Genomic DNA, 20,828 nt, shown 5'->3' with positions numbered 1-20,828 from the left:
AAAGGGGCTAAGATTTAGCATTAATCTCTCTTTGAAATCTTTAATTCTCGCATGTTTCAAGGCCCAAATTCTGATTATTTTTTTCTTCTAATCAATAATCTGGGCAGTGAGGATTTTCGAAACACTATAAACAAGAAGTTGCACACCACCTCAAATTGGCAGCCATCCCAACAAAATAAACAATATTCTGAACACTAAAAAAATATTGTTTTTGAGGCATCTGACTGAACCTGAAACTTACTTGCCTCACACTGGCAGTGGTAATATGGAACTGCATAATTTATTGCTATCCGTCTCTTAAATGAAAAAAAAATCTCAACTGAAACAGTTTTTCTCATTTAATTTATGAAAAATTATGAACAAAAAAATATATATACATACATACATATATATATATATATATACATACATACATACATATATATATATATATACACATACATATATATATATATATATATATATATATATATATATATATATATATATATATATATATATACACACACATACAGTTTACTCACTTGGCCAATATTTCATCCCCGCACTTTCAAACTTATACAGTAAAAACAAAAATTTATATGCCAACACAATCTAGCACTGATTCCCGATTCACCCACACAACAAAAAAAAATACTATGTAGGCCTACATAAGAAGAAGATCACTTCTTTACATATCAAGATGAAGTTACAGCGCAACTGAAAAGACTTGCAAAACTATTACAAAATTCAAAAAATAGTTGTCATATACCGATAGTTTGTACAGATGTAAAATTAAACTACTCTAGTTACAATAGAGATGTATATTTCAGCCGCCATCTTGTTTATTAAAGTCTGTACACCTATAACGCTATGCCAAGGGAAACACCTACATAACAAAAAAAAAGTATTGTTTACACGCAATCGGTTGATAAATTTTTTTATTTGTAACATGCCTACCAATAATTACATTATTTTTGAGGTAGGCACAACACAAAACCAAAAACCACCATCCATTAGGGATTTAATACATGATGCGGGCAGTCAAATTGATAAAACAAAATTACAAATAGATTGGCTTTCAGCCAAAGTGGCAGAAAAGCGCAAAACATATCTCGATAAGAAGAAAAATCGTTACGCACACCCATGTGTGAACTTACGTTATTTTCCAAGACTTCCGTGACAGGTAAAGTATTAAAGTATTTATAAAATTTGTGAAATATTTAGCTTATACTAGTTTCAATAAGTATCTGAAAAAGTTTCTCCCAAAAATTTTACTACACAAACATTTTTTATCGTAAATATACTAATGTAACACTGCAAAAAAAATTTTCGTTGCATTACACAACTTACGTATGATTTCATGAAATAAGTGACTAGTACAATAACACAGACTCCCAAAAGATCAACTACCATTCCTCTATGATAAATCCATACAAAATATTATTAATGGCAAGAAAATGGATTTAAGGGTGTTTATCAAAATGTCTGTCAAAGAAATTTTCTTTAAACCCAAATTTAAAAAGTAACTGCAAACTACAGTATTCTTCTCACAGTGCCAGCGTTTGCAGAAATATGTACAAAAACTGCTCACAATATTTCACAACGGAAGATGTTAGTAGGTATTCAACCAAACTATGTAACGCACACCAACATTATATACATACAAGTTATGAAACTACGATATTACAGGTCAAAAACACACAAAATGTACAAAGAGATGTTTATAAATATACAACATTGATCGAACTACAACAAAACACGGCAGTAATTATGTACATATTTAAAACGAAATAAATGATGATCATTCAACAGCTGGACCTCACAAAAATGTTTGGGAGGAGGAGAAAAAAAAACATTGACAGCTTAACACAAATACACACCAACTTTGATTTATATACTTCAGGATTCAAAATCCTAATTTTCGATAAAAACAAACCCGAATGAAGGTTCAGAGCACAACACATAGCATTAAGTATCCAAGTTTACCAGCGACAAATTTTTGTAAATACAATGTCCTAAACAACAATTAAATTTGCGGAAAAAAAAAATACAATAACTTTACAGTGATGCAATTAAATCTGCAGCAACGATACAAAAGTTTACAAAATGCGCAACACACGACACGAGAATCAAGCGAAACTCTAATAACATGGAAACAATTGGACTAAATCGCACGAGGAAACTACATTGCAGAGCTCGCCGCTCGTTTACAAGGTAGGAGCAAGGGAGGGGGAAGGGTGGTAGTCTACGATCAGCACATTCTCTCAGCGGTGCTAACGAAGGCAGCAAATACATCTGTACACGATGCCTCAAGAAGGGTGAAATGGAACTGTACAATACTGTCGCTCATCGGGGTTTCACCTCGGGCACGTAATAAATACACTATGAACATCACTCCGATATAATGCTTTAAATTAGAAATTTTCAAACAGAGGGAGATTCTGCGCGGCGCTCCACGCGTTGCGGGGGAGAGGGGGGGCTCAGTTCACCATGAGCGTGTGCGACTCCATGGGCGCGGCGGAGTCGTACAGGGTGTCCGTGTCCTGCGTGGGCTCCCCCTGCAGCTGGCACTGGTGCGTCAGCGTGCCGGCGCCGCAGTCGCAGAAGAACCTGTGCAGCACGGCGCCCGTTCGCGACTTCAGACACACCTACAGTCTCTGCGAGCACGTGGCGATCGCTCACACCAACCAGCACCGAGCATGAACAGGGTGGGGCCAAAAGGTGTGAACCGGTTTCCGAGGACTATCAAAATTAATTGGAACAACTTACAGAAATGAGTTTTTTTTTTTTTTTTTTTTAATTGGAATAAGTATACATAACCATTTTTTTTTATCAAGTTCCGAAAATTGTACCAGGAAGATGGTGGCATCGAAAAAGGCAAATTTCGGAACTCTCCGACCGCTTTTCGAAACATTTCAAGGGGTGTAGCGGTGATTTTCTCCTGTATTCTCCATCTTCAGTTCTTCCAATGTGTGAGGATGAGGTTTGAAAACCTTTTCCTTGCGGTAACCCTTACAGGAAGAAGTCGCAAACGCAAAAAACCCAGTGAGCACGAGGGCCACCGCACATCACCGTCAAAGAGACGAGGCATGCAGTGAACATCTATCTAAATTCCACCACTGAAACTCGAGCCGCGTGGGCTGAAGCGCGGTCACAAGGGTGTGTAAAATGTGCCAATAAGCGGTCAAAGAGTTCCGAAATCGCCTTCATAATTGCACTGTGCTGATGGCCACCATGTTCCTGATGTGACCATCCAAATTTGATTTTTAAAAAATGGGGATGTATACAGATTCCAAAAAAAAACTTCATTTCTGTAAAAGTTGCTCCACTTTGTTTTAATTGCCTTCCAAAACCAATACACACTTTTGGCCATCCTGTACGCTGGGGAAAAAAAGAAGTGGAAAACTGGCTTTTCTTACACGTGTAAACATGACCATAGCAACAAAACCAAAACCAGTAAATTAAAATTTCTTTGAAACTCAATATTTCATCTAATCCTTGCATTTCATCACCAGAAAATTTGTCTACAAACACAGACCTTGAAATAAACCAATGAGGTAAACTAGACCTGAAAGCTTCTGGCATTTCTCTCCAGAGCTGCTGCCGACAAGCGGGATGACAGAACACAAAAGTTGGCTAAACTGTCTGGCACCATCGAAAATAAATGCACAATGAAGGAAGAAAATAGTTTCAGCATTAATTTGTTGCATTGTAATTAATACTACACATGTATTGTTGTCATTGTGCATGCACGGAAATAAAAATTCCAGTAAAAGAAAAAAAAAGCCATACTTTGAAACTATGACTGTGCTACTTCAAATAATTCCATAATTTGCGTCGTTACTTCAAAACCACGCAAATCGAACAGCGTTACTTCGAGGGGCGGGTATTCAGCCATTAAAAATTAAAAATAATGATTTTCATACACAGTGATGTTTATCTCAGCACGATGTGCAGAAGCCAAAATATACATTCACTACAGTCAAACCTCTCTGAAACGACCCCTCCCGGTTCCCAGGAATAGGTTCTTAATAGAGGGGGGTCGTAATAGATGTTTTCCGAAATTTTCCGTCAATTTCAACCCCCCCACCCCCCTCCCACACCATTACTCGCTAAGAAATCAGCCGTACAATGGCAGGATGCTGTCACTCACAATGCTAGACGGCTTTGCTTTAAACCCACTTCAACCTTCATGACAAGTCCGTCGCCCTACAGGCCACCTCTAAAGAAAATATGTCAAAAGACAGTTTATTTTTACTGGTTAGTTTACATTTACGTTTTCTGCATCCCGTAGTTAAATACACTAGAACCCCGATGTCACGAACCCCGGATTTAACGAAGTAGTGATTTTACGAATACATTCTCGGGAACCATCAAAAAATTGGTTATTTTGACCAAAATGTGAAAATCAGAAAAAAATTAAAAACAAAACGAAATGAAAGATCATTAAAATCTGTTAATTTAAAACACAGCGTATTTTTGTGTCGGCTTTAATACTTCCAATAATGTTCATGTAAGAATAACAAAAAAATAATGGGACATTTCCTTTAAAAATATGGCAGCGGTAGGTTCTGCAACGCGAGTGGGCGCAAACAAAGCTCGCCCGGCTGGCTGGCGGTAGCGGCTTCATGACGCATAAGCTCACCCCTCCCACCCCGCGGTAACATTCTTCAAGGCTAGCTCATCCCTCACAGACACACAAACCATCTAGTGTCCTCCCTTATAACACCCCAACTTCGCTCCCCTTTGAAAAACCTTCAGTAAGAAAATGCTCATTTCACCCTCCCTTCTTCCGTAAAATTGGGCTATTATGAATGGGGTACTAAAGCGGTGAGGGAGGGGTAAGATCGTTGTAAATATTTTCGGACCCCTCCCTCCCCATAAAACACGCCCAAAAAAAAGTATGTCAAAATATGTCACTTTTCACACCAAGTTCGAGTTCAGTCATCTCTGGCAAGGAATTTACAAGCTTTCAAACTTAAATAAAAATGTATTTTAATGGCAAGGGTCCTATGAAAAGGAATATACCGAATAAAATCACACTGCTGTCATCAAACAAAGCATAAGACGGCCCAATGCGTGGTCGTTTCGTTATTGCTCGCGCGAGAGGCGAGACGTGGAATGTTAGAAGAAAGATAAATGCGGGGGAGACAGACGGCAGCCAGTGTGTTTCCTGCGTGGGGAATAAGTGGCGTAGCCTTTTTTTTTATGCTGGGGAAGCGACCTTTTTCTGTCAACCCACGGGAAAAGATAATTGCTTGAGCTGTCAAAATAAACATCGCTGCGGCAGTTAAAACAAGTCGAGGCGGGCGTGCATCCAGTCGGTCGCTGTGTATATCTACTCGAAAAACATAACATCTCAAGTCATAACAAGATTCCTTATAACTAGAGACACGGAAATTTCGCGAATCGCGATATCGCGAAATAACACCGCAATTTACCTTAATTCGCGACAAAACACCGAAATCGCACAGCATCGAGAAATAAAACTGATAATAATGAATTAGACCACCCATGCAAGACATCGCGAAAAACAAGTAAACACGACGTTGACGGCACATCGCCATTTTTCTAAGTTTCAACATGGCCGCTTTGTAATGAAAGTAAATAATGATTTACAGTATTCCCGTCACGTAATCATTACAATTTGAAACGAAAGCAGTAATTGCAATCATAAACTAATTAAAAAGAGAAAAATGTACCTGAGCATCAACACAAAGTTAATAAAAAATACCGGCGATGTTTTCAACACAATATAGCTGCCATGATTTTCAACCCGCTGTATTTACACATTAATCTTGTAGAGAAATATAAAATTTTAATTCTTCCTTTCATGTTGAACAGTTAACAACCTCATGCTTTCAACTACGTTTGACTGGCTTGGCAACCTACTCGTTAGAGCTGTAGGTGTAGCAAACTGTATGTATTCGGTACTGACTGAGTAACGGCATTGAATATATATAATGTATAGAAGTCGCGAGCCCAGGTTAAATTTTCTGTCCGGTTTCTCAGAAGAATTGTTGTAGTTCCAAGCTCCGCCGCTGCGATCGCTTTCATCGCTGGGTATCGGCCGTATACGCCCCTGGCGGTATTTGGCAGAACTAGGTTAACCAGCCCAGTCGTGACATCATCCTTCACCCCCCCCCCCCCCCGCGAAAATCCCAGACCAACGATTCAAATTACCCGGCAGGTCTTATCAGCATCGTTAGGCGACCTTGAAGAGGAGCTTCCCTTACCGTCGTTTGAGAATGATGAAATCCCAAAAGAAGCTAGCCACGGAAATCACTGAATGATGGGATTCTGTACCCGAGTGAAGTGAAAATTAGCTATTAAAACTTTGTATTGGGCCAATCGTCAGTGTTACGTTCAAAATATGGTTTTATTTTAAAAGTAAACTACTTATTTAAACTATATTTCGCGTTTGTACAAATTTACTTTTAGATATTGGCAAGGAAAATCAACATACCTTAAACAACCTTCTCTTATTCAACGTTATCTATTAAGTAGTAAAAGGGGTAGATATTATTTTTAAAAATAAAAATAAAAATGTAATCCACTAAATCAGTATTGGCAAGATATATATATAAATTCAATATTAAAATACGCACATTAAAATTTTTTGTAATTAACTTTTTTCGGTAATAAAAATTCAGGATGATTTTGGTTTAATTGGTTTACGTATATTGCTATATTTTCTAAATCACATAGAAAAGGGAAAACAGTGCATCAGTGAAAATTCAAAAATTTAGTTTAAGTAATACTAGCCATACCAAAAGATCAATATGCGAGATAAGAAATTTGGTAACTGCTCTACATTTCAAATAAAAATGCATTGGTTTCATGAATACTGAAATGTATGCGTAATAAGGCATATTATGTTATTATACTAAGCATGACTCTAACTAAAAAAATTACAGTAATTTAAAACGATGGCAGTCTTAACATACAATAAGTGCGCGAGCCTTAGTTTATTTTTTAATTGGCTTCTTCGTCAGATGGAAAAGAGTTAAGTTTTCATCAAGGAAAAATATATTCTCAAAGTCACTAAACCGGGAGATAGAAAATAAGGTAGGTACTTAATTTTAAATAAAAGTTAAAATAGACTTACGCTAAACCAATTAAAAATAAGTCGTAAAAATATTTTTATTTATTAAATATGTTCTATACTTGACAGTTCTTTGTGTATAATTCTTCAAAAATCTTTTAAATTTAATGCATATTTTCTTAAAATGGTAGAATATCAGCAATACCCGGAAATTACGTGAGCAAAGCCACGGGTTATTAGATACACTTTTATTATAAAATAAAAACAATTATGCATTTGTAAATCACGAATGTGATATTTTGTTTATTGCTTCACAACATTCATTTGCCAGTCTCAAATTTCATCGTACCACTTGTCAGAAATGTCACCAAAAATGAGAGATAGTTTTTTTTGACGAATTTCAATTACGAGGAAACCTTTCGCAAGACTTTTTTCTTCGCAGTAGTCACTGGGACACCATTAATTTAAATCCACTAAGATAATAAAATTGTATGTATAATGATTTGTTTTTGTATATTTATATAACTTCCCAACCAATTTTTAATGATTTTCATGTGAATAAAAACATGTAAAGCAATTTAATTAACTGTGTCATAATACTTCTGATTAGATGGAAATACAAACTTTTCATCAGTAATATACGATGATAAAAATATTTATTATTGCAAAATAATATTCACTGTTCAAATGCAAATTTAAATAGATTATTCATACATGTTTCCTGCTAATTAATGGTTTAAAATAATTTTTTAGTATAAAATCATTTTTCTCTTGTGTTAAAATGGGTTGCTAAAATGAGGAATTATAAATTATGTCACTTACTAAGTCCGTGCACAGATTTACACAAAACAGCAATGTAAATAATCTTTTTTGGTAGTTTCTAATTTTGTGCCCTGGATAACATGAATTTGGTTTAATTCATACCAAAGTGAATTTTTTGAACAACTTAAATTGATGTCATAAATAAATATTTATTTTATATTAAAAATCCACAAACAGTTTTTAAAATATAATATTTATCACGCCAGATGGAATAATAAACAAAAAATAGCTCTTATATGTTGTCTGTGTTTAAAGAATTAATTGTATTATATTTCATGGAAATAATATTTACCTTTCGGTTATTAAAAGAAAATATATTTGTATTCAAAATACTTGCGCATCGTTTTTACGAGCATAAAGGCCGGGATACATTCGCAATAGCACGCAAACAGCACACAGATAGCACACACGCACAGAGATAGCACAGAGCTTGATGCTACATTCACGCACAACACAACACAAAATAATACCGGAAGCAATCAAAAAAGTTTTTTAAATGTAAAACTCCCGTTCACAATTTTGGTCACTGAAGTTGGCATACGTGACGTTTGTTTAGATTCGTGTGTTGTTATTGTGGTACGGTTTTCGTTAAACCCAGAAATATTTTAAATATTTCAAAGTTTACGTACAAAACACAATGAGCATTCAATAATATATATCACTGTTTATTTCAAATCCGGCTTCTTTAACACATTCAGACACAGAGTTCCAAGCATTTAATTTAGCTTCTTCATTTTTGTATCCTGCGGATCCCCTGTCATACAAAATATTTTTACTTTCTATTACAGCTATCAAAAAGCTATCAAATGTGCCTTCCATTTTTATGTTATCGCGTGTTTGAAAACAATAACAAACTACTCAAGTCAAGAGCACCAATACTTTCGTGACAATTGTTCTTTTATAAGCCCACTCGAGTAGTACTTAAACTGTTTGCTGATTGGCTACCACCATGGTCGCGCACAGAAAATAACCTAAAAGTTAAAAGTTAATGAACTTTCTGTGCGCCGATCCTGTGCTATTTTTCTGTGCGCGTGCTATTTGCCAATGTGGCAGCTCATATCTAATAGTGTATGTTGAACTTCTGTGCGTCTGTGCTGTTTGCTTGCTATTGCGAATGTAGCACGGGCTTAACTTGTGTATCTAACCTCAAAGCAAGGAATATAAAGAGTGGGAACTCAATGCTATAACAAACACTCTTATTTTCTTTGGAGATCCGGGAAATGTGCGTTATTTATAAGCAACTTAACATAGTAAATCGTTAACTTTTCAGATCTATGTTGGCAAAATAGATTTTTTTTGTGGTCATTCGCTACTGGGAATATTCACCATATAACGTTTAAGATTATTTATTTTGAATTACGAAACAACCAAAACATTATGTAAAAATGCTTCATCTTATGTTAAAAAAATTATAAACTGCATAGCAACAAAGTATGACATCATACCATTAGTTTCAGTTACTAATAACAACACGTGCACGCGTTTGAACAGTCATCGCAGCCATAGTTGTTTCATAGCTACCAAAATCATTCAACGTTGTCAAGAATTATTCCAAATTATGTTTTGCCATTTTACTCAATGCGCCACTCCGTTAACACAACATTTTATAAATTCTGAACTACGAATGTCAGTGGGAATGTACACTATACTGTACATTCCATTCTGATACGCTTTAAGAAATTTCTGTAGTTTTCTTATTATTAAAACTTAATTTTTGATGTTGGCATCTTTTAACCGCACTTTTTTTTTTTTTTCGGTGGCCGTACTCCTCCAATTCAGTTGCGCCCGCCCGTATCTAAGCGCTCGGATTTCAACAAAAGGCACCGCCTCTCGATAGAGTGAAACAGAGAATTACGCGCACGACCTTGAAAAAAGCGACGCTACAGCGCTCTGGCGTGGAAGCTGGTAACTACGAGTACCCTCTTGTGGAAAGAAGAGCTGTCTAGCGGCGGAGCTAACAACTACCTCAGTTTTGGATCCGAAAATTGGAATAATAAATCCTATCCCCTCGCGACTTCTATAAGTTATATATATTCAATGGTAACGGGTGCGCCATCTAGTATCGAGTAACGAAACGTTACACACGGCTGGATTTCGTTACTCGCATTTTTCGTATGTTTTACGCATGCGCGCGCATATTCGATGAATTTACGTTACAAAGAACGATGTTTGTTTATTAAGTATAATATGGAAATTTGTCGTCCAAGTTTTTTACTGTTTATAAGAAAGTATTTTTTACAAATTAGAAATATGTATGTTTTTGTTATTTATTATCGCGTATTTTCACGTTTTTTGTTGTTTTTATCTTAAAAGAGATAATATAATAAAACCGCTCTAATGAGATTTAATTGTTTCTTGGTTAACAAAAACTGTTAATTATCAAATATTGTTAATTGTTTATATTCTATTTATTATTATTTACGTGACGTCATACTGTACGCGTACGCAATACGACTCGATTCGTTGCTGCAAAATAACATTGCATGTTATGCGGTATCAGAAGTAACGAGTAACGTAGCGACACGATAGTAACGAGTACTAATTGTTATAGTAACGAATACATACGGGTACACTTTTTTTCGTTACTTTTACACCTCTACTACTCGTAAACATGAACACATGGCACTACGCCGATTGATAAGCAAAATCAGTGACCTTTAACTGCCGTAACTACACTTCTCAGCAAATCCAATACGACCGCAGAGCAAGTGAATACGGCGTCAACGGGACAAAGAACAGCAGCAAGAAATATTAAAAGAATACTAAGTTGAGACATGCCGTGCCGAGGCAGCGCGCTAGGCGACACCGGGCCGTGCCGAGGCAGCGCGCTAGGCGACACCGGGCCGTGCCGAGGCAGCGCGCTAGGCGGCACCGGGCCGTGCCGAGCTGTTTCAAGCCTACAATTTTTATTTGCCAATAGTGTTGACTTTAGAGTGCAGTATACGAGTATACGCCGTGCCACTATTATTTAGCCAAGCAAAACTTGTAGGTCATAAAACCATTCTCAAAAGTTAAAGTAAACATGAAAAACCAAAACAGCGAAATAAAACCGAAATTTGATTTTTTCAAAACGAAATTTAAGGAAAAATAAAACCATTTTTACGGGACTCTACTTATAACCTACACATATTGCCGGATGCTTTCAGCCTGATACATGCAAATATTTTAGCCACGTTTTGAATGAAAACAACTGGCGGGCCAGTGTTGTGCCCTGTTTTGCGGACACATAAAGCTTTTATCAATTTGCTGACACTATTAATATATTTTTACTCTTCTCGTTAAAATTAAGCAGATAACGTGATTGTTAACAAGTACAAGCAGCGCACGGTACGGGGAGAGGGTGAGCAAGGGCGAGCGAGCGGCCGACTACCATGTTCACACGCTGCGGCCGGAGGGTTTTTCCTGCGTTGAAGGGACGTGGAATTGGGGTTGTCAAGCCTACGGCAGTGCAGCACTCGGCAAGAGAAACGCAGTAACACGCTACTCACCCCAAAAAACTTATTTTCTGTCCGATTTTCTTCAGATTTTCGGCAATTTTTTCACAGTTCCTCGAAATCGGATTGTAATAGAGAGGTGGTCGCAATAAATGGGGTCGCAACAAAAAGGTTTTACTGTATATGGTTTAAAATATCCAGGTGCATCATCACTAAAATTAAGTTGGATCAATACTTTCATGTCAGAAAATACTTCTAATAAGAACTAGAACCAAATTTAAATTTCAAAATACTATTGCAATGTTGAAACATTTAGTAATAACTCAATCCAAATACTAGATGGTCACAAAGAAAATATACTTTATTGTGCTTAATGTCGCGTTGAGGTTGTTGGAGACGAAAACAAGCAACACAAGTATATTTTTTAGTAAACTATAAATAAAACAAAATCTGGCCGGCCAAATTACATCTGACCCCAACCACACTCTGCTCAAAGAAAACATAGTCGGTTACAAAATAACTGGAAATTAAAGTAACACGTGGAACACACTTTTATTCCGAACTCCTACCTGTCGTGTCGAATGAACTCCACGTCATGGCCCGCATGACACGTCTTGATGCAGTTGACACAAATGGCATTGCGATCAGTGGTGTTGCAAGTCTGGCAGCGGTAAAAGTCGTGCATAGGAAACGAAGTGTAGCTCGATATTTTGTACAGGCACTGGCCGCTTGCGACGGCCTTCTCCACGGCATCCTGGTTGTTGAAGATCTTGTTACCTGTGGAGAGAGAGAGTTTTACTTCAAAAAACATCCTTTACAACATTCAACTCAGAAGCAGATGGATATTCGCAAAACCAAATCACCATGTCGCTACAGCCACATTGGCTATGTATATTTTTTGGTAATTTTTTTATAGGAGTTGGCATTACTGCTGCTTATTTATCTCGGTCCCCACCTCGCTCAGCTAACCAGACAGTTGGCTGTGTCCTCGAGACGAAGGAACCTCCAGGAACGTATTGTTACGAAACCGTGTCTCATGAACACGAGTGACGTTGGGGGCACTGAGAACACCCCCCAGAACCCTCCCAGCTCCCGGGGGCTCGAAGAGAAACTCACCCCTGATGATGGGCTGCACCCCGCTGGCCAGGCACAGCCCCCCGAACCTGTTGTTGAAGATCTGGTTGTACTCCAGGGTGGCGGTGGCGTTGTTGGTTATCTCCACGCCCGCGGCCAGCCCGTCGAATATCCTGTTCCGCCTCAGCACCGGGTGGCTCTGGGTCGAGATCAGCACGCCCGCTTGCGCGTTCCGGAATATGTCGTTCTCCTCCAGCATGCCTGGAACGCACACGCACACGCGCTCTCGTACACGCTGTCCGAGGCGAGGCGAGGGACTGCTGGCAGGTGCTTCAGCCAACATTCATCACTTGTATTTTTACAATCCTGTCAGCAATTATATACTCTGTCTCCCGCTGCTGCTCAAATCGGGCTGATGCGCTACGGTAATAATCTTCTGCCATCACGCTGCGTTCCTGATCATCTACTTCATAATTATAAGAAAAGACTCAAAATTCGTGAATATTTTTAATGGATACAAGAATTTGTGAACACAATCATTTTCAAAGACATTCGCAAGTTCAAAATTTCCTGAAATATTTAAATTGCATTAAAACTCATTTCCCACTGTTAAATAGTGTTTAGTAATTATATTCTTGAATTCACGAGACACAATTTTTTCGTGTCTATCCGGTAGTGGTCATTTAATGTATCATAATTATAATTTTGTTATGTTAATGGTTAACATAGACAAAATTATAAGGATGAAAGTGTATTCACTAAGAATTCTTTCTTAAGAATTTATGAAGATTAATTATTAGATATTTTTTTAATGTCCTGTAAACAACATAGTGCATGTATACTATGTATTTTTGTTACAAAATTTACTTTTTTTTTTTCATAGTAAACACTAGTCTGCTTATTTAAGGATTATGTTTTTCTAATCACCCTATTACACAGATTATCCGGATTGCCTTTAGTCCCTGTTAGTCCAGATGGATGAAGTTAAACTGTGTATATAAATTATTTTATATGTTCAGTTGAAGTCAGCATGATAGCTGAAATACCTTATCTTAAACAAGCTGTTACACATATGTCTAGTGCAGAGTACCATCATGCAATAACATTTTAGAAAATACATGGCAACTGTCTTAAGTTTTATCAGTGTTCCCAGCTTCAATCAACCATGACTTAAAAGTCACCAATTTTATGTGAGTTTTAATAATTAAAAAATCAGAAAAACAACGAATACTCCTGCTAATTAATCTAAATTGTCACTTTCTACTGCATTTCTGAAAAAAACATATTTAACAAAAAAATTCAACAAAAATTTTTTTTGACAAAACAGACATAGAAAAAAATAATGGCACTTAATAAAAATTGTATGAGGTACAAAGTATTTTGTGAAACATTAAAACACAAAACTTACCTTTCCCACCATTGAAAATGCAAATTCCTCCATCCCTTCCATCAAATATTTTGTTGCGCTTTAACGTTGGATTAGAATCTGTTTTTATCCAAACACCGGCCATGGCATTGTCGAAAATCTCATTCTGCTCCAGGAAGCCCAGCCCGCCGTTGTAAACTAGGACCCCTCCGTTCTGACCGCCCCAAATCTTGTTGCCCCTGATGATGGGGTTGCTGCCGGTTCTGAAATAATAATCAGAACACAGGAATTAGCAGTTACAACTCCTCATTGACTCGTTTCAACTAGTGATGTGTTGGGACAACATTGTATGGTAGATTGCGATAAAACTGAAACAACACCTAAAAGCACCTCAATGCACAATATAATACCAAAATTCAACTAAAGAAAAAAAAATTAGCATTTTTTATCAAAACTTTAACTACAAACTAGTGAAGAAATGGATATCAGGTACCTAACCGGTATCTAGCCTGTCCGGCCTAAATTTACTATCCGGCCAAATACTGAAAAAGCGAATATCCAACCGGATAATAGGTTTAAAACATTCAAAATATAAAATTTGGGTACATACTTTATTTATTCCACATAACAAATTTAATCACCAAAATTTCCTTTTACACAAAAAAAAAAAAAAAAAAAGCACTTGTATTGCACTAAGGGTAAATTACGGTGAATGAACTAATTTCTCTGCATTGAGAGGCATAGCGGGGTGATGCTTGTTCTAGGAGTCTGATGAACCCAGTAGTTTCTACTATGGATAATAGCTAATCTAATGCAATCATTTCTGCTATTAATATAATGGAACTATTTCTATTCATATTTGAAAATTCAAATATTTGCACAAACCTACTAATTTAGAAATACTGCAGAGAAAAAAAAATCATAATTTTTTTTGTTCGTTAAATGGATTGGATTGCACAGCATTTCGTGGTTCACGAAAATTTTCTGGATCAACATTTACAGTAACAGGTACTGGAAAATTTTAACAAAATTTTTAATATAACTATAATTATTGTAGCTGACTTGACCTAACTAACCTTTCACTACCTTTCACTATCTGCCACTAAACTACCACATTTACTTTTTTCCCTGACTGTTAATTTGTTAAATGATGTAAAAGCGGGGCCTAACTCTCTCTTACTACAGTAGAATCCCGCCGATGCGACCCCTCACGGATCCCGGAAAAACGGAATTATAAACGGAATGGTCACAATAGAGAAATCGGATCATTTTACCCCCCCCCCCCTCCCCCCGCAAATATATCCAAACACGTAAAATACTTGCGCTAAATGAATTCGCGTCACGCGAGTTGGGCTATGCTAGCCGGCTAGTTGTTATTTTCGTTCAAAACGTGGCGAAGGAACTTGTGTGAATCAGGTAGAAAATATTCGGCTATAAACAAAAGATATATAAGAACAATGCTATCCTGAAATGCTGTGACATGTTTTTGGAGTAGATAATCACAGCGACAGACCGACAGGATGCGCTCCCGCCCTGCCGTAGGCGATGTTTATTTTGACAGCTCAAGCAATTATCTTTTCCTCGTCCCTTCGCAGCGTAGAAAAAAAAATGTTGTAATGCAGATGGAAAAGTAACTATGCAATAAAATAAATATATTTACGGACCTGCTAAATTTTTCTATTCAATAAAATTCGAGGTATTAGTGATTTTTCAGCAGAAACTGCTGGGTGACTAATAAACAAATTGTATCATAATAACTTAAACTTATAAAGTATTTATTAACGGCGAAGGACAGTCGTATAAGCCCATAAAAATATTTATTTTACCGAGAATGGACTGTACAACCTGGCTTTTGTCGCACGCGGTGTGGGAGCGGAGGAGGATGCTTAAAGTTTCTCACGCAGAAGGTTGAAATAAGGGAGGGAATGTGTTGAAATGTTGGTTGAAAAAGGAGAGGGGGGGGGGGGGTTGTTTTTACAATGTTTGTCGCTCTGGGAGGGATGACCCTTGAAGAATTAGCAGGGGATGGGAGAGGTAAGCGTCGCGTCACGTCACGTATGATGTCAAGCCGCCGGGCGGGTAAGATAACATGACAGCTGAGATGGCTTTTCGTGCGATAGTGGAGGCGCCGAGCTGGGCTAGAGTCTGCCGCGTGGACAGTCTAGAGGGGTGGTATCTATTTACGTCGTTTGTATGCCTGCCTGCTTACAGTACAGCTCCCGCCAAGATAAATGTGAACACATAGCGCCCAACAAAGTGTAACAGACTTGTTTTTCAGCCGATTTACTCAAATTTTCGACTTTCTCTGCTTAAATTTTTCACGGTTTCTCAAAAAACGGTCGTATAAACGGAATGGACGCATCAGAGGGGGGTCGCATCGGCGGGATTCTACTGTATTTGGTATTGGTGCAGGGCCGGGGCCAGTCACCTGATCTGCACGCCGGAGTAGAGGTGGTTGAAGATGTCGTTGTCCTCCAGCTTGCCGTGGCCGTTGTCGTAGAAGTAGACTCCGACCTGCTTGCCCGAGTGGATCCTATTGCGACGCAGCACGGGCGTGCTGCCCGTCGTGATCCACACGCCCGCCAGCGTGTTGGCGTACACCTCGTTCTCCTCGATCAGGCCCTGGCCCTTCTCGTGCACGTAGATGCCGCCGTGCTGGCCGTGGTGGATCTTGTTGTGCCGCACGATGGGGTCGCTGTTGGTGCGGATCTGGATGCCCGCCAGCGCGTTCCCTGCGGGCAACCCCACGCTTCACACCACCGTCCACTCTTGCGTCAGTAGCAAGGTCCTGTGGTCACTTCGTTAATGAGGCACAGCTCTACGAACCAATAGCAAGGTCCTATGGTTACTTCATTAATGACGTACAGCTCCATGAACCAGTACCAAGGTCCTATGGTTACTTTGTTAATGACGTACAGCTCTATGAACCAGTACCAAGGTCCTATGGTTACTTCATTAATGCTGAGAACCTGTGACACCCTGCTACATACATAAAGTGTAACTCTTTTTTTAAGTCCTTTTACAAGGTACTGTCTTCAAAAACTTTCTTAGGTGGGAAAGAATGCATTGTCATAAAGTTACATTTGTTTTCTACAAAATAAAATCACTAAAAAAAAATTTTTTGCGTTCTCTAACTATAATTTATAGCTATGCCATTTTTATTTAATCATAGTATATGTATGTGTATATATGTGTGCGTATATATATTTGCTGAGCATTCCATAACTTTGTACTCCTGCTATCAGCAATAAGCTGTAGTTTTGCAAAAATTGACGTAAACGTGCAAAATATCTGGGGAATATAACATCAGCTTCCGCTGAAAAAATTCTACCAATTTCAGATACAAGGTAACACAACTTTGTGCCATATAACTAGGGCCTGGAATTTTTCGCGATCGCGAATTTTGCGAAAATTCGCGCGAATTTCGCATGAAAACGCGAAAAGTAAGTACATTCGCGAAAACCACAACATTTCTATATTACACTGCGAATATATCCCCGAAAAGTACCATTACAGTAGAATCCCGCCGATGCGAGCCCCCTCTGATGCGTCCATTCCGTTTATATGACCGTTTTTTTCAGAAAACATGAAAAATTTAAGCAGAGAAAGTCGAAAATTTGAGTAAAATCGGCTGAAAAACAAGTCTGTTACACTTTGTTGGGCTCTATGCGTTCACGTTTATCTTGGCGAGAGCTGTACTGTAAGCAGCCAGGCATACAAAAGACGTCTAAAAATAGATACCACTACCACCCCTCTAGACTGGCCACGCGGCAGTGTCTAGACGAGCTCGGCGCCTCCACTATCGCACGAAAAGCCGTCTCAGCTGTCATGTTATCTTACCCGCCCAGCGGCTTGACGTCATACGTGACGTGACGCGACGCTTACCTCTCCCATCCCCTGCTAATTCTTCAAGGCTCATCCCTCCCAGAGCCACAAACCATGTAAAAACAACAACCCCCCCCCCCGCTTTTTTTTTTAACAGCTAAAATTTCAACACATTCCCTCCCTTATTTCAACCTTCTGCGTGAGAAACTGTCAGCGTGTTTTTTTTTTCTCTTTTTTTTTACGCTGCGAAGGGACGTGGAAAAGATAATTGCTTGAGCTGTCAAAATAAACATCGCTGACGGCAAGGGCGGGAGCGCATCCTGTCGGTCTTTCGCTGTGATTATCTAATCCAAAAACATGTCACAGCATTTCAGGATAGCATTGTTCTTATTTCTTTCGTTTATAGCCGAATGTTTTCTACTTGATCCACACAAGGTTAAAGTATCCTTTAACCCAAGTCTTGTGTTTCAGCATAATTACCTTATTTTTACATAAGCCGTGTTCGTGTATGGTTTTGATGCTCAAAATTGATCTGGGGTATAGTTCACACTAAGTTTCTTCTCATTTGTGCGCTGGGGTTTGTTCAAGTGGCAAACCCCGTGTTCCTCCACTCCATTAAATACGAGCATATCAGTATCAGAAACATGGGTTTTATTGTACTGACAATAGCACAGTGATGTGCAAATTTTGCAACTGTAAAGTTTCATGGGATAGAAAAGATTTCATTGACAAACACCTAAAGTCGGCTAAGCATGTGGCATTGGCAGCCAAAAAAAAAAAAAAAAAAAAAAATTTTAGTTGCAAACATCTATAGCAACGTGTCTGTTTTGTGTAACTGTTTTGGATTTAATTGGCTGTTATTATGCATATTAGCCTATTCCTAGTATACATGGATTGTTTATTAAATATGTAAACTATTATATTCAATAACTGCACAATTTAGTCAACATTTAAAATACCGGTAAAATTTCCATTGCATAACGAAAATACCGAATTTAAACCACCGCTTTTCTAATTTGAAAGTACCGCTTTTTGCATATTGAAAACACCGAAATTTTCCAGGCCCTACATATAACAAAACCACAAATGCTCATCTCTAATAACATACATTGATACACTGTATGGAGTAAATGGCAGGACTGAAACACTTGACCATATTTAAGAAAAGCAAATTGTATTGTGCGAGAAAGTCATATACAAGTTTTAATGTATTTACATTTTATAATCATCTAAGAACTAAACTAAAATAAACAAAGTGCAAAAGTAAAATTTTCTCTATCCTAACCTTGGGCACTTAAAATAACATAGGAAGCAAGAATTAAGTGGCACTTCCTACTAGCTAGAGAGCCTCGCTCTTCCACCAAGCTACATCATGCAAGTTCTGCCGTACCGTAGATGTTGTTGTGTTCTATCAGTCCGCGGCCCTCGCCAAAGATGTACACCCCGCCCTGGTGGCCGTTGTAGATCTCGTTCTTCCTGATGGTGGGGTTGCTGTTGGACGTGATCCACACCCCAGCAAAGTTGTTGGAGTGTATCTTGTTGTCGATGAACTGGCCCAGCCCGTTCTCGTGCACGTAAATGCCGCCCGTCTGGCCGTGATGTATCTCGCAGTGCACCACCGTCGGGTTGGCGCCGGCCTTCACTTCGAACCCGGCAATCCTGTTGTTGTGGATGTCGTTCGCTTGGAAATAACCCTGGAAGCAAGGTATCAGCCACGTAACAACTACTCTGTAAATATTTGACATTAACGTTAACAAATAACGGCATTCCACACAAAATCTTTCAGCAGTTGATAATCATGTTACTTCTGCCAGGACAGAGTAAGGTGGTCAAAGGATAAGTTAGGTACACTAAACCAGTTTCTTTCATAGTTTGCCTGCAACTAGTGATTAATGACAAACCCTCAATTTAATACAGACTACATAAGATTGTTAATCAGTAAAAGATTATGTACCTGGTGTATAAACCATTTAACGACCCTTCCTGGTCAGGCAACATAAATTTTTAAGTTCTTTGTCTTGAAAGTTGTGATGTAAATAGTGTGTTTCATAAAAAAAAAGTTTTAATAATTGAAATAATTTAGAATATACAATTACATAAAATCATATCCTCTTTCCCTTTTAAAAAGAGTAACTATTTTTCATTCTCCAAGTGCTTTTAAGTGGGTGGTCATCTACAAACTTCCAAGCTCACTAGCGTCCTCTGTGCACCAACGCTCGGCATCGAACGCAACAAATGAACTCACCAGCCCGTTATCGAAGGTGAATATGCCCACGTCCCTGCCGTGGTGGATGTGGTTCCTGCGCATGATGGGGTTGGCGTAGTTCTTCACCCAAATGCCCGCCAGCGCGTTGCGGCTTATCTCGTTGTCCTCGTACGTCCCTTGTGCGTAATCCGTGACGTAGAGGCCGACGTTCTCGCAGTCACTGATGTCGCAGTGCTTTATGATGGGGTTGGCTCCGACGCCACTCACGCACACCGCAGCGCCAACTGCAAAGGGGGAGAGGAGGCGACACGTCAGCAGGAAGCACGGAGGCAGGAAACTTGAGCGGGAGAAAAGTGAAAGCAAAATGAAAAACAGAAGAACCAAAGAATTGAAGGAAAATAAAAGGAGAAAGATGACAGAAAAATGGAAACAAGGATATAAAATATATAGTGAAAAACTCGAAAGGGATTGGAGAAGAAAGGGGATAAGAGCCAAAATCAAGACCAGAAAAAATAAGTATTAGAATGAGAGTGAAGAAAGAGTAAAGGTAAGAAAATGAGGCAATAGTTAAAGATATTTTACCACACCCGCTGTGTACCTAATTTTCTCTTCTTTTTCTAGAACATGAATTTCAATTTTTTTTTTTTTTTTTAGAATATTTCTATTGAAGTTTAGTAATATCCCGAAGTAAGTAAATATGTGTGGTTATAGCAACGTGAAAAATAAAGGGCGAAGATGGTTGGTTGCTTTAATGAACTATTCTATTGTTCGTTGCTTTGTTTATAACCTACGACGTCGCACAGATTCCTCGCCGCATATTACGTGATAGGCCTACTGCCGAAATACATTTTCCCCTGAATTGCTTCTGAGCTTATTAAAACTCGTTTTGGGTTTAATTATAACGTAAAGTAAAGTGATATTTAATATAGAGAGGGCGGGCAAGCGTCAAGTTTGGTATTCTGGACAAAAGCAAGTAGCTATTAATGATGTAGTTTCACTGAGAGCCAGCCGGCCAGCCATTGACATAGCTGTGTTCATAAAGTTGGGGGGGACAAATAATGATTTTGATGTCAT

At 38.4% G+C, this 20,828-nt stretch overlaps 1 protein-coding gene across 2 annotated transcripts in view; it reads right to left on the bottom strand.

Moving 5' to 3' along the window:
- Positions 1–903: 903 nt before the first annotated feature.
- Positions 904–20,828, bottom strand: part of LOC134536160 (F-box only protein 11) — a 35,320-nt gene continuing 15,395 nt past the window's right edge. For both annotated transcript variants that reach the window (XM_063375788.1, XM_063375789.1), the window contains exons 6-12: positions 19,794–20,038; positions 18,939–19,242; positions 16,152–16,455; positions 13,766–13,986; positions 12,400–12,618; positions 11,853–12,060; positions 904–2,592 (exon numbers count right to left, since the gene is read on the bottom strand). In XM_063375788.1, the coding sequence (XP_063231858.1) occupies positions 2,463–2,592; positions 11,853–12,060; positions 12,400–12,618; positions 13,766–13,986; positions 16,152–16,455; positions 18,939–19,242; positions 19,794–20,038 (1,631 nt within the window). In that variant the 3' untranslated portion in view covers positions 904–2,462. The remainder of the gene's footprint in view (positions 2,593–11,852; positions 12,061–12,399; positions 12,619–13,765; positions 13,987–16,151; positions 16,456–18,938; positions 19,243–19,793; positions 20,039–20,828) is intronic.

This window comes from Bacillus rossius, chromosome 10 (genome assembly GCF_032445375.1).
Source record: "Bacillus rossius redtenbacheri isolate Brsri chromosome 10, Brsri_v3, whole genome shotgun sequence".
Lineage (NCBI taxonomy): Eukaryota > Metazoa > Arthropoda > Insecta > Phasmatodea > Bacillidae > Bacillus > Bacillus rossius.
This window is presented reverse-complemented; position numbering and strand designations above follow the sequence as displayed.